Here is a 15,121-nt window from a genome sequence, read left to right on the forward strand (position 1 = left end):
AAGTTTTGTAGGTCTTTTGAATTAAACCAACTTGGTAAGCTATCACCCCAAAAGCCATGGGCATTCAATTCTCTCATTAGAGCACAAGCCATCGATCACTTCATTCTTTCGAAAACTCTGGGATTAGTTCGCCAGTTCAGCTCTATTTCCATGAGGTATTTCTTGTCAACGAGTCTAGCCTCAGCAGCCTGTTCCTTGCTCCTCACAGTATGGATAGATTTGATGCATAGCATTCCGCTAAGCTGATTCATGCCCTTCAGCTCACCAATTGCCCCCCTCCGTGCTTCAACTGTGAAATATCTCAAGTTCCTTTGATAAGTCAATAGAGGCTTTTACTGGAAGTGCTAGTTGACGCAAGTTGATTAGCTTTGTTACATCCTGACGAATTGTTCTCAGACATGAACCAAATGCAACAACAACTTGTAGGCTGTTAAGGCACCAGAATTTCGATGGCACTTCATTTATATTGCTGTAGGATATATCAAGATATCGGAGGCTATTCAACCCACATATGCTTTGGGGTAGACTTTTCAGCTTGCAACCTTTTAGGCTCAAAAACAGGATGTTAGAAAGCTGACTGAACCAGGTGATCTCAACATCCAATTTGGTACCAAGCCTAAGTGAACGCAATTTGTTCAAATTTTGAATGTTTGTCATTGTGCTCAAGGACTTACCATCCACCTCGACTGACATGTGGCGAGGTTTATTTGTCATTCCGCTCAAATCTTTCATCGAGAAACATTCATGGATAGTAACATACTGCGCAGTATCATGGATCAGGTCATGCATTACGTATTTATCTTGATTAGGGAACTTTGGATCAGTTTGGAAAAGACACCTGCCTCTCAAATCATCCAAATAGTTCATCCCGACATCTTCAAGACGCTTGCTCACTTGTGGTGAAACAAAGCCCTCTGCCACCCAAATGTCAACGATCTCATGTCTTTTGAAGCTATAATCTTTCGGAAATATATATGGAGCAAAATGCAAAGCATCTCCTAAGTTCAGTTGGGAGGTACAAGTAGCTCAGTCGAAGTGCTGGTAATATCTCGCCATCTTTTTGTTCTTGCTCCCATAATTCACTGTCCTTGATAGTCCTCCAATGTTGCTCAGTCAGATTACTATTCAACAAGCGTCCGAGAGTTTTGGCAGCCAAAGGAGTACCATGCAACTTAGAGGAAATGCTCTGACTCTGGGCACTCTTTACCAAACGCACATTTCTCGAAAAATTCCCAAAATACACCAGCGGGCAATCCTTCGAGCTGGACAGGCTTACAACTGCATCTGGACCATGCGGTGACATTCTGAGCAATGTTTTTGGGTCTTGTAGTCACTAAGATCATGCTACCTTCAAGTCCATTCTTCAACGGTGCATATAAAAAGACTCCCATTGTGGTAATCTCCCAAATATCATCCAGCACCAAAAGGAACTTTTGGATCTTCAGCATATGCTACAGATTTGCTTCAAGAACACCTAAACCACAAGACAAGTCGAAGTTTGGCTGGATGGTCTTGATGATCTCCTTTTTCATCCTTTCAATGTCAAACAGGTCCGAAACACAGACCCGTATCCTTACAGTAATAAAGTGGCCTTTCACTCTTTCATCACTGTAGATGAACTGAGCCAGGGTGGTCTTCCCCATCACGCCAATGCCAAAAATTGGCAAGACAGAAACATTGCCACAGTTAGCAGTCTCAGCAAGCACTGCACTGCTGTAAGAGATGGGCCTCCACCATGCCCCACTCGCTGCGACTGATGAGCAAGCGAGCTGTGAGCAGCTTGGTCTTGAGTTGGTCCAGCTCGTTTTCCAGCTGGGTCGGCGCTTGGCTCATGCTCATCCCGAATAACAGGATGCCTTGCACGGTGTCCATGGTCGCGCGCGCTCCTAGATCTTGGTGCGTTGGTGGAGCTCCTCCTCCTCCTCCTCCTGCTTGGCACTCGATCAAGCAGGGCAGGGGCAGAAGCGAGCGATTACCTGATGATGGTGCCACCGATTACTGGCCTTCGCCCTCCCACCGCCGGACTGGTGATTTTCACCGGAGGGATCGTAAGAGAGATCGGGCAGAGAGGTGGAGGATCAAATTGCGTGTGCACCCAACGTGGAATGGCGCTGGATATATCTAGCTAGATGGTTGCATGCCCTGCCGATCTGGGCAATCGGTATTGCATTTGCAGATTTGCTTCGGTTTCATCGATGAAACGGGAAGACAGTGAGAGCACCGAATGAAGATGACACGAGTTCGGCGTTGGTTTCTTCGATCGGTCCTGTCTTGGGTTCCATCGAACTTGATCGAGCTGTCTTGAGGCCGGCGGAGTAACTAAGAGATCCATTATTCATCGGGATAAGCTAGGATCGCATGGGCTCGTTGCGGCTGCGGGCGCGGACCACCATCTCTTCCTGCCCGCCGCCGGCGGCCGACGAGTGCAAGACTGGTAGGTTTAGGAGAGGAAAGGTCAAAAGGCGTGAGCTGTGAAGGAATGGACCTGGCATCTGGGTGCGGCTTGTGTTGTATCTTGAGCCGGTTGGGCCGGGGTGGCGACTGAGTCCAGTAGTAGTGAATTTTTTTATTTTTTATTTTGGTATTTTGTAAAAATATATAGTCGGATGAAAAAATTGTAAAATTAGGCTATTGTCACTGGCTGGACCGACGGTAAGGCGCTTCCGCCGGCCCAACCGCCCCCTGGGCCGGCGGAAGGGCCTTACCGCCGGCCCAGCCGGCGGCGGTACACCCCTCCATACCACATTTTCAAAAAATCATAACTAATTCATATCAGCTCGGATGGAGATAAAATTTATATAAAACTTGTAGATCTCGATGAGATCTACAACTTTGTAGTTAAAATATTTTTCATTTGATGTCATATTGGTGCTCAAATAATCGACACAAGTTTCAGATCTAAAATTCAATTTTTAGATGTGAAATTGGGCAGCACACTTTCCGCCCAGCTGGCGACCTAGCCTTACCGCCGGCAGCCGGCGACCTAGCCTTACCGCCGGCAGCCGGTGACAATAGCCTAGTTTTGCAATTTTTTCATCAGACTATTTTTGCAAAATGTTAAAATAAAAAAATAAAAAAAGTCCAGCACTAGTCCACCAAATGAGACAAGTTCCGGACCTACTCGGTGGTGGTTTTGTTGGCTGCAAACTGATGGGCCTCGTGCCTTTGACTGCGAAGAAGACGGCGACGCAAAAGCATTTTTTTCCCAGCAGCTTTGAAACGGTCGCCCGCGGACAGCAAGCAAGCGATCGCGAGCCTGACCGCTGAACTGTAACAGGGATCCATGCTTTCCGGCAACACCCATCGGTGCCAGGCTTACCCACCAGTACACCTGGCACCTGCTGACTGTCCATCTCCAAACCTCCATCACAAGACAGAGGTCGTCAATGGCTTCTTCGGTTTGCAACAGCACAGTGGACAAGAAAAGCAGGGGCAAAGCTACATTGGGCTAGCTAGGAGGCCTGCTAGGCTGGTCGCTGGGCTGCGCAGGCGAGGCGGCGGAGCAGGCCAGGCCGGCTGTCTGGCTGGGCCGGGGCGGAGGCGATGAGGGTGAGGCGTGAGCGGGCCAAGCCACTGGGCTGCGGCCGCCCTTGTTGGTTAGAGGGTTAGATAGGTTTTGTTTTTATTTAGATTTAGATTTAGATTTAGATTTAGTTTGAATTTTGAATCAGATTCAAAAATTTTGGAATATTACAAACATAAAATCCAAATATAAGATCAAATATGAGATCAAAATCAGATTCAAAATTCAAACACACACTCAAATATGAGATCCAAATAAAATCCAAAAGATCCAAGTCATTCCATGCAAGTTTTGAAATGGAATTTTGGGATGAGAAGAGAATTTGACTACCATTTTCAAACAAGCACACAGTTCAACCAAAAGTTTTAAATTTTTAAAAATTTCACTCAAATAAATATTACAAAATTTTGGAATATTACAAACATAACCACTTCACCTCGTACCCTGAGAAAAGCGATACGAGCTTAGCACTCCTCAACATCTGGGAAATTTGGTTAGAACGAAACTCTAGATTTTTCGGACTGTGTGAGTCCTCCTCGATTTCCTTGATGGCAAAAATTAAAAAGGAAGCGGCTGCTTGGGTGGGGGCAGGGGCCAAAAACCTAATGGAACTTTTAGCGCAGTAATTTTTTTTTGTTACTCTTTAGCTATTAGCCTAACTCTTCTTCTTTATCAATAAAATAGGCATAATCTTATACCCATTGGTTTTTTCTAACAATATTTTCCATGGATGGAAACATTAACGTAAGAAGATATACAAGTAACAACCTATTTGAGACTTCAGTAGTGTTCATACTATACCATACTAGTAGTAACAGTAGCATTAAGCAGCCAGCTTACATTGAACAACAGAGCACAATACTTGTGTCAGTATAAAAAAAGACTTGTGTAAAGCCAGCTACACAAGTTAGCTCGCATTTCATAATTAAGTTTCAGATTTCGTGCAAGGCCAGATACTTTAGCACTGCGCTCTTGATGTACCGAAAGGAAGATTAACATATAAGTACAATACCGAAGTAATGACTATGGAAATAGGCTTAGAAATACAACTGGAAGCTAGGTACAGTGCAATAAACCTTAGTGCCTCATCATAGCTCCCTTAGCTTCCAGGAAAGTATAATGCTGTATTTGCAGAGAAAAAAAATATCACCTTCTAGTGGTGATCAAGTACGCGAGACTCTTGCAGTTGCAATAGAAACGTCTGCCAAACCGGTCCCATTTGACCACAATAGCAGCTGCAAAGCCAACGCCGAAGCCAAGCCCAACGAAGAGAAACAAAACCACATCAATATGACGAGAAGACTTGTCCCCATGTGCCACACCTGGAGAGTGAGGTGAACTACCACAAGGAAATTTTGGCAATTGCAGCCCACACAATCCAGCATTCCCTTCAAATGAGCTGCTGTCAAATGTAGAGAACTGACGTGACTGCGGTATCTTCCCCACCAAGTGATTGTATGACAAGTTTAGGGAGCCAAGAAAGGTGAGATCAGTTAGCTCTTGTGGAATGTCCCCTGAGAGTTGGTTGCAGGACAGGTCTAGTGACTCCAAATCAGTCATGCTTCCAAGTTGGGCTGGAATTTTTCCAGTGAAGGCATTGTGTGACAGACTCAGTACGCGTAGTGATACAAGGCTTCCAAATGTTTCAGGAATAGTACCCTCCAAACTATTTTTTGAGAAGTCAATTGCTGTTACGGTAGTCAGCATCCTTCCAAATGGCATATCTGCCCCCTTGTACATGATCTCAACAGAATATTGATATGAATGTTCTCTGTCATTGACATTTATAGTGTTTAGAATTTCGAGAGTTTTCCCAGAACTATTAAACTCTGCCATCATTGACTTTAACTGCTTGAACCATTGTGGCCTCAAAGTACCAGAGAAATTGTTTGAGGCAAGATCGATAATTTGCAAGCTAGGGAAACATTCCTCACGTTTTGTGTCCCCAACAATATCACCTATGGTGCCATACATTTGGTTTGATCTCAGGACGAGTACAGAAAGCTTGGGAAGCCCCCTCAACCAAGAAGGAAAAGCATCAGCTATTTTGTTGCTTCCAAAGTCTATAACCTCCAAGTCTGTACAGTTAGAAAGGCCCCTAGGAAGCCTCCCTTCGATCTTATTGCCATGTAAATCTATCATCTGTAAAGCACATCTTGTTGTTATATTGGAAGGCAGCATCCCTTTCAAGCGATTCTCCCTCAAATTTAAAACACCGCTGGGGATATTTTCTATAAAACAAGGTGGAATCGGGCCATTAAAGTAGTTATATGATAGATCAAGGACATCCAGGTATATTATTTTTGGATATGCTGAGATAAACGGTGTCCCGAAGATAGGAGGTCCAGTTTGGCAGAAGGGAAGAGAACATGTTGTTGGAATAATCCAAGACATCTCCTGATAATTTTGGCATAGGGATCATCCCTGAAAGTCTATTGAAACTAAGATCAAGCACTCCGATTGATGTATTGAAAGGGACAACATCCGAATTAAGTTGCATGCCCGTGAACATGTTATGTGAAAGATTCAAATGAGATTGCACAACATTCCATGTCTTCTCCCAGATCCAATTTGGTATATCCCCACTGATTTTATTACATGAAAGATCCAAATACGTTATACAGTCAACATGCCTCAAAAATCTTGGAAATTGAGTTATCTTGCAAGATGCGAGCCCTAATTCACCTAGTCCAGCCAAATAGCTGGTTTCCACTGGATTATTATCTTCTGAGGCCATGACATGCAACTTATTGTAGGAAAGATGCAAAACAGTGAGGTAAGTTAATCTCCGAAAATGTGCAAGGTCCACGGAACCTATCAAGTTGTTTGAGCTAACATCTATACATACTAAACTTGTTAGTTGAAAGATGGCTTTGGGAATAAAACCTGACAATTCATTGTTCTCGAACCTCACGGTCTCCAACTGTGGACCTGCCTTGTCAAAGCCTTGTATAGGGCCAGAAAGCTGGTTGAAAGAGAGATCAAGGTGATTTAATATAGGAAGACTGAAAATGGATGGTGGAATCTCCCCTGGAAGAACAATAGAAAACATTAGGTTAGAAAGTGTTTCCCCTTCTACAAATTAAAATCAGAAGATGCTACCTCCTATTTTGTTCAGAACATGAATACTTGACCCTTTCTCGAGAAAAGTAAAAGTTGATATCGTACCATAGAAATATATATCCCAAGTTTATTTATTTTATTTTGAGAAAATTGCATTACTAGTCTCTAAATAAATGGCCAAAAGTTGTGTGGTAACCTCGCCGACCCTTGCACTTGTTGCAAATTACTTTCCCCAACCCCCTCGTCTTTGTTGTGCCACGTGTTAGGCAATGGTTTGATGCTGGTTCAACACATTAATTTGCTAATAGTGGGGTGGGTGAGATTAGTGTGCAAGTTTAAGGACTACCGGAAGAATTTAGTGCACCTACGGACCATAGAATTTCATAATCCTAGGACCCATGAAGCTGAAATGATCCGGACCCATCATGGATCATAAAATGTATTATGATTTATGATACCCGGTGTATAGTCCTGTACCATCATAAAGAATTGGTAAGATCACTTATATAGGATCCCGATCCAAACATAAACATTTGTTAATATCTGAAATTAAGTAAATCCATGAGTAATTATATAATGAGTAATTATATAAGTTTCTTCAGTTTAATTCGACATCTTTTACTCTTTGCATGACATCTGACCATTAAATTGTTTTAAATTATGATAATGTTTGGAGTTAAGTTGAAATGTCGAATTGACATTGACATGAATAAGTGGACTCGAGTTTATAAGAATTAATAAATTTATAAAAATAGCATTGTAGATTTCTTTTCAAGAACTTGTTTAACTTTTTAATATATGCATTTTTTACTCATTACGCTGCAAAATCCTCCCCCAAAGTTCTTGACACAGTGTCAAACTCATTTGTTGTGTTTAACCTCTTACAATGATCTATATAAGCTGCCAGCTTTTGTATAAGAGGGCCGGGGTTAGAGAAGTATATCGTGTCAACTGCGCCAAAGAAATTCTTTTAGAGTAAACTAGAGCAAATGAAAAGCTTTATGAGCCCTAATACCCATTTAAGATTTCCATTGTCCTTTCTACCCTGTCAAATGAACACTCAAGCTCATATAGAAGCAACATGTGTGGTTGTTGCATCAAGAAGGAACCTTAAGGGAGGATTTTGCAATGGGGTTAGGCTTGTGGGTTCGTTAGGCCCTTCACACAACGTGTGCTTGGAGTATCGCTTGAAATGGAGAGAGGAGGTTTGGGCATTGATCACTCCCCAAGTGGCCAAGTTGAAACCAGGAGCAGCACTGTGACAGAACAAAACAAATGCCAACTTTTCTCACATGGGCCTCGACTTTTTTTCCTAGAGTCACTCCACATAGTAGAGGCCTTAATGCAACTATTTTTCTTTTAGGGGATAATTGCAACTCAAGATGACTACTAGGAGCTTGAGCCATGCACACATGCGTTAGTGGCAAGCTTGCAACTACTCTGAGCAGAGGAGGGCACAGTTGCAGCTTGCAAGGCCCACGGTGTGGAGTAGTGACGCTTAGGGATGCAAACAGGTTAGAAGGGCTGGATCATGTTGGCAACTCGTGGTGTGGAGTAGTGACGCTTAGGGATGCAAACGGGTTAGAAGGGCTGGATCATGTTGGCAACTGTGGAATAGACTATAAGTGGGTTCGCAGGCTAGCCCACTTGATTTGCAGCAATATATTATGGTGGAGGGATGTCCTTGACCTGTTACATGCCTTTACAAACTAAGGTCATGTTAGCATATCCTTACTCCCCAATCCAACTACCGTATTGGGAGGGTTAATGAAAAATAGTATTCCAACAAACCAATAATCCACCCTAACTTATCCTTAAAAAAGAGTATCTCAATACGGTAGTTTGGATTGTGATTATTGGGGAACTGCAAAAACAACTTTTCCATTAACCATAAAAGAAATATTGGGACATTTCCATTAGCTTATTAGAAAAAATTGATTGGGAAACTGCTGAAGATGCTCTAAGAGATCCTCAAGTTGGCGTGTGACTGCACACGTGGTGGGGGCAGCACAAGCAGCCCAATATGACCTAATTTTAGCCCAAGTTAGGTTTAGTTGTGGCCCAACTAACGTCCATGTTCTATTTTTTTCCTTTCTTCATTCTCTTTGGTTTTACATTTTCTTGTCATTTTCTTTAATTATTTCCTTTTATATTATTTTGCATATTATTTTATTTCCTTTATATTTATTATTCGTTTCTATTTTTGTTTTGTTTTCTTTTCTGTTTTCTTTTTCTACTAGGAAATTCTAACTTTTCATTTCTTTTATTGTTTCCATTTTTATTATCTTTTATGCTTCTTTTCTTTTTTATTTTCAGTAATAAATTTTTGTATATTTTGTTTGCTAGTAAGAATAATTTATTCAATTAGTTTTCATTATTGTTTCACTTGGCACTACTTTAAAAATCATTTGTGCATGCGATCATTCTATTTTTTTTACAGCGGTGCTTAATAACAACCGTCTCTAGCAAGGGTTCCAAAAATACAAGTATTTACAGAGGTGGGCCACATAATTTAGTAACTATCTGAAAATCAATTTCGAAAGGCAGACCACCTAAGCTACCACTACTAGAAATTGACTTCTAGAGGCAAGCCTAATAAGCAATTGCCTCTAAAAATAATAGTCTTTTTTAAATGAAGAAGGATGACGACAAATTTACTAGCATAACTATAGAGCTCGATGACATCTCAAACTTCATAGTTCATAACCTTTTCATTTAAGACTATTTACAGGCCCAAATAAAATTCATGACCATTTCTTATATTTATTTTTAAAAATAAATTATGATTTCCAAAATGGCCATGGAAGGAGATGTGCTCTTCACAAAAGTTGTAGTGCATGACGAGATCTAAAAATTTGTAATTGATATTTTTTAAATTTATGATCATTACAGTGTCAAACATAGTACAATATTCAAAGAAGTGAAATCAAAAGAATCCCTTATATAGTTAATATGTGTTTCGTAAAGAGATCTATGTGTGAAGAAAGCTGTCATACCATGAATTTTTTGGATTTCAGGATATGATTTGAAATAATAATTAAACAATAGTTTTCTAATAATTTTAATTTTTCCAACATTTATTTTCTTGACAGGAAATTTAGTTTAGGAAAGTGATTGGTTGTTTTTTTTCTAAATTAAATAAATTGGTTCTTCATGTGTTGCATTCATGCTGAGGTATCTTCGTGTTTCATGAGTGTAGACATTTTAAAAATGAGTTTCTAGAACGTTTAGGTTCTTCTAAGAATTTTTCGGATTTTTTTGGATTTATTCTCATTTTCCTAGAGCTAAATCTATTTATTATAAGGCCCTAGAATCCCTTTCTTGAGCTCCAAGTATTTTATTTGGATTCATCGTGTCCCAAGCTATCTCAAGAAATTTTCCTAGAATTTTAGCTTTTTTAGAGTATTTTTTGTGGTTTCATTGATTTATCTAGAATTTTCTAGATTTATTTTTGCACGGGAAACATTTCTGAAAATGAAATAGAAGGAAATCCCTTTTCCTTCGGGGCGGGCTTGTGGGATCGACCTGCTCTGGCCCAGCAGCCAGCCTGCTAGGCCCATCTGAGCTCTGCAGCTGCTGGTGTCCATGCCGGACACAGTATTCCGTCGCCACCTCCCCAGCCAACTTGGGTGTGCGTGCCACGCCAGGGCTCCACCCCTGCCCCTATAAATAGCGAAGCCGTGTCCCCTGCTTGCCATGCTGCCCCAGCTCGTGCTTGTGCTGTGCCTTGCCCTTGCACGCACAAGCGCTGCCACCGCCGGAGCCGAGCTGCACCGCCGCCTCGATCCGCCACACCCCGACGTCCCCAGACCAAGCTGCCACCTCCTAGAGTTGCGCCACATAGGCTGCCTCCAACTAAGGCATCTGCTTCACCAAAAGGCCACCGGAGCAGCACCACCTCGCAACGCCAATCCAGCCACCGTCTGCTGTCCGCCGTCAGCCAAAATTCTAGCTGGAATCTGTCTGCCCCGTCGTTGGTGAGCACCTCCATAGAGTCCCCTCGACCTCCTCTTTCAATCCTCGTCCTCGCAGCCGGACTACCCCAATCCCACCTGTCACAAGCCGGCCACCATGGCCATTTGAAGCTCTTTGAGCTTTTGGGATTAGGCCCCTTGGAGATCCTATAATGTTTACAAGTTTTCCTATGTCTTGCACCTTTTACAGTGAACCCCCTAGACTTTATTTGATCCTTGCAATCGAACCAAGTTGTAATCTTTAACAGATCTAACCTCAAGCCTTATCAATTTTGCGAGCACTGTTTGATGTGTCTTGCAAATCTTCTCTGCTAGCCCCTATTGTCTAGGGTTAGTCACGATTAGACCTGTGCAGCTTGTTTCATCGATCCTTTGTTTTAGCTCCGTTTAACCTCGTTCTTGTTGTGTTAGGTTGATGATAACATAAATTACACGTTAGTAATGATGTTTCTATCTTGCATGTTTTTAAAAATAAATCTAATATTAATTTGAATGATGCCTGTTAAACATGTCTTCTTTAATTAAAAGATACGTAGAGTTATACACCTCTTTTCATAATCAATGTTAATTTGATTAATTCTTACTTCATATATTTTTCTAAATAAAAGCTAAGTAGAGCTACACCTCGGTTTTTCATAAACTAATGTTTATTATTTTAATATTCAACATTGAGTCAACTTTTCTAAATAAAAGTTGATTAGGCTTTTACACCTGCTTTTATAAATAAATATTAACTTGATTAATACCAACATGATTATGTTTTGAATAACAATTTGATCTGCTTGAATCATAAAGTATACGTTTAGATGTTTCACATAGTTTGTTTTTTCTAAAAGTTAAATGTTTAAATGATATAATTTATACTTCAATATTTACAATTAAAATATGGATAAATTATAACTTGGTTTTTCCTAATTACTGATAAAATGACCAATGTCAATATGAATGTGTTTTCTAAATAAACTTGTTTGGCCCAACACGACACATGTATTAATTCGATTAGATGTGTTCATCTTTCTAACGTTAAGTGTGTAACGGGTATAATTTATATATGAACATTTATGAATAAAACTTGATTATGTTTTACCTCAGTTTTTGTAAATAAAGTATAATTTGCATTGATTCCAACATAGGTTATTTTTCGTTCTAAAGTATCCTCCTTTGCATATGTTTTGTTAATTAAAATAAACCGGGTGTGACAAGAGCAATCTTGGTTCAAATCCTATATACTGCACATGTGCAAATTTTGTGTGAGAAATTGTATGATGTGTGACTAGCTTCTCCAGAGCAAGCAGACTCATGCCCCTCCAGCAGGTGTAGTTTGGTCAAGGAGGGAGCAGAGGCGCCGGCCACCTCACACATCTGTCACGGTTTAACTTGTCACTAGTGGCATGTCGGGCGTAGGGCTATGTTTTTTTTTAACTAAATAGCACAGAATGGATAATACAGCATTTTGCAATCGCAAATATGTGTGTGTGTGGGTAGGGGTATTGTTACGTACCGTTGAGAGAATTAAAAGAAAGATCCAGCATTGTTAGCTGGGTCAAATTAACTATTGAGCTTGGTATGCTTCCGGAAAAATTGCAATCTTGAAGAACTAACCATCTCAACTTATTGAGCTGCCCAATTGCATTAGGTATCAACCCAGAAATCTGACCACTAATTTCCATGGCTTCCAAGTTAGTGAGGTTGCCAATTGGAGCCGGCATTGAACCTGAAAACCCAGAATACTGGATATACATGTTTCTCAAATTTGTGAGTTCACCAATTGCAGCTGGCATTGGTCCTGAAAAATCAGCACCCTCGATATACAAGTTTCTCAAATTTGTGAGTTCACCAATTGCAGTTGGCATTGGTCCTGAAAACCCATATAATATATACAAGTTTCTCAAATTTGTGAGGTTGCCGATAGAAGATGGCATGGAGCCATATGTGTTGCAATCATGCATTTCAAGTGTTTGCAAGCCCGTGAGGTTTCCAACTGCCCCAGAGAAGTTACATCCAAAGAGTCCCAAACTTGTTAGGTTTTTGTGCTGGCCAATCCATGAGAAAATTGGACCTAAGTCGCTTCCTGAGTCCAAATCGTGGTCCAACTCATTATCCAAAAAACAATCAAGGTCCAACTGGTGTAGAGACTCAAGTCTACCAAATGCAGAGAGAAAATCCATAGAAATTAAATTCCTGTTAAGGCCCAACTCCTTCAACGACGTGAAATTACTAGAAGGCGTTGGTATGGCATATACAAAGTTGGTCCTATCAAGTCTCAAAGTCTCTAAAGAGCTGGCATTAGAAAAGTTTGGCACATGGCCTGAGAGATTCATATTATAGGACAAATCGAGGACCCTTAGATTTTTTGATTGAAAGGGTCTAGATGGTAACCGCCCCTCAAGATTTGTCTGAGAAAGTTGAAGCACGGTTAAATTGGGAAAATCCATGAAGAACTCTGGAAATGGACGACCACTAGGTTCATAAAAGTTTTCTTGGAGTTTGATCACAACAAGAGAATGGAGTCTCGAGAGCGCTTTATGAATAGGACCACTCAGGTGACAATCAGCCAAACTAAGTATCTGAAGTTGAGGAACATATGCAGCAAGAGATGTGCCCCACTCTTCTCCACTATTAGACAAATCCACCGAGTCAAGGTAGAGCTCTCTTAAGTTGCTGAGGTTTGCCACAAAGGTATCAAAACTTGATTCCCATAAATTGTTATAATAATCATAATAGTTTGGACCATAAAAACCGAGAGAATAATCAATATTGTATGTTGAAAGATCCAATGAGAGAAGGTTCACTAGTTTACTGATGCTAGGAGGTATCTGACCATATAATCCTGAATTGGAAAGGTTTAGGTGGGTTAAAAAAGTGAACCTCTCAAAACCAGCAGAACGGATGTTGCCTCCACCGATGTCATTCATGCTAAGGTCGAGTCGCTGAAGTGATATGAGGCTGAAGAGTGCAGGATCCAAGCCATGAGTTGACAAGCGACGGTTGTTGAGGTCGAGAATGGTGACATGGCCAGAGGAAGGGTCGCAGCCAACACCCTCCCAGAGACAACAGTCGGTACCATTTTGCCATGATGAAAGCCTGGTGGTGGATCTGCTGAAGGAGAAGGACTTCTTCAGCTGGAGGAGCGCCTTAGCTTGGTTTGGATGGCACAAAAATGAGACAGGGAGGTGAGTGAGGTTACCACCATCAGCACGGTGGGCAATAGAGGTGGAGAGTAGTGTGTGGAGCTGAGCAAGAAAGAGCAGTAACACCCAGCCGATGGAAGCCATAGCAACTCAGTATGAGCCGATGATAGGCTTACAAAGAGGCACAAGGCAGATACATAAAGGATTGTTATGCAGCTTCCAGCTGCTGTCAAGTCTTTGTCCATTAATAAATTAATTAATTTACGAGTACCATGGCTAAGCTGTACGCAATTGCGACACCTGAGGAGACTTGACTGTACCATGGGCTAGCTGTACGCAATTGCTACACCTGAGGAGACTTGACTAGCCTTTCGTCAAATGCTGTTGGTATCATCCACTGCTACAACAGTGACCGGTAATTGGAAGTCTCACTATAGCAAGACTTCCAAGTCAACTAAGCCGGCCGCTACATTCTGAGGAAGGTGGAATTGAAGATCAAATCAAGTTGCGCATTGGGATGAATTAGTCCGCACTCCGCAGATAACAACATCAAATATACTGATCTGATGTGCTTCATTTTTTTTTTGGTTGGACTGGAGCGGCATCAAGATCCTACTGCTGTGGAAAACACTGACTTGACTCGTTTTATCTCGCATAAAACGTGGCTGAAGATGATAGTGGTGCTTCAAGAATCAGCGAGAAGGAGCAAGTAAAAATGCAGTTGAGCCGCAGCTAAAACTTGTCGAGGTTACCACCATGGATGCTCGTGAATCGCAGTATTCCAGCCGTGGTAGTTCTCGTCTTCTCGAAGGAGATGTTGCAGTGTTCATGTCTAGAGCTCATCCAATCCATGGCGTTCCTCCGACATCGCGTCACATGCGTGTTCCTCAGGTCGCCTTTGCCTACGACCAATAAGACGATGACACCAGAACCTTTTTGTTTTTTTTTCCAATCAGCAGCTTTCAAAGCGGGCACCCGCGGACAGTGCTGACCGCGCCAGATTTGGTGCGCATCAGCCGCAGTTGCACTCATCCACATCCGGCCCTCCCCCACCCTACCCCACCACCACCACTGATTACCGAAGCTCCCTACACTACAGGGTAAGGAACAGCTAAGATCTGAGCAAGTAAATTCGGAATATTTAACTATTTGCCATTCTTACAGATGATGCTCCTTCAAAAATAACTCTAACGAATTCCTATACATCTGTCATTGAAGAAAGAATTATTCTACACTTTTACCATTTTTGCTGACGTGGTGAGCCACGTCCTCATTCTAGTGTGAATTGAGCATGGCAATGACCATAGTGCCCCTGCCTCCCTCACGTTAGCCATCCCCTTCCCTCTATCCTGCCACTAATGTATGGTCTTCCGCTGTTGTGTGACTCCTCTGCGGTACATCGGGGGAGGATACCACAACTTGGAGGTGGG

General features: G+C 41.7%; 2 protein-coding genes across 4 annotated transcripts; both read right to left on the reverse strand.

Moving 5' to 3' along the window:
* Positions 1-4,390: 4,390 nt before the first annotated feature.
* On the reverse strand, positions 4,391-5,665 carry LOC106804405 (receptor like protein 30). Its single transcript, XM_022827722.1, is given in 3 exon segments — positions 4,391-5,446; positions 5,448-5,540; positions 5,594-5,665. Coding segments are annotated over 3 exon segments (942 nt in total). The 3' UTR covers positions 4,391-4,669.
* Positions 5,666-6,368: 703 nt separating this feature from the next.
* On the reverse strand, positions 6,369-13,874 carry LOC101778043 (receptor-like protein kinase 2). 3 transcript variants are annotated; one of them, XM_012847088.2, is made up of 2 exons: positions 13,429-13,874; positions 6,369-6,553 (listed from the first exon to the last, which is right to left on the reverse strand). In XM_012847088.2, exons 1-2 carry the CDS (start codon positions 13,833-13,835, stop codon positions 6,505-6,507), a joined length of 456 nt encoding a protein of 151 aa, XP_012702542.1. In that variant the 5' UTR covers positions 13,836-13,874; the 3' UTR covers positions 6,369-6,504. The 3 variants fall into 3 exon arrangements, with proteins under 3 accessions (XP_012702542.1, XP_022683309.1, XP_004972908.1); XM_022827574.1 differs by lacking the exon at positions 6,369-6,553 and adding an exon at positions 6,580-7,057 and having other exon boundaries at positions 12,062-13,874; XM_004972851.3 differs by lacking the exon at positions 6,369-6,553 and adding an exon at positions 11,484-11,922 and having other exon boundaries at positions 12,062-13,874.
* Between the last annotated feature and the right edge of the window lie 1,247 nt (positions 13,875-15,121).

Source organism: Setaria italica, chromosome VI (assembly GCF_000263155.2).
Source record: "Setaria italica strain Yugu1 chromosome VI, Setaria_italica_v2.0, whole genome shotgun sequence".
NCBI classification, from domain to species: domain Eukaryota; kingdom Viridiplantae; phylum Streptophyta; class Magnoliopsida; order Poales; family Poaceae; genus Setaria; species Setaria italica.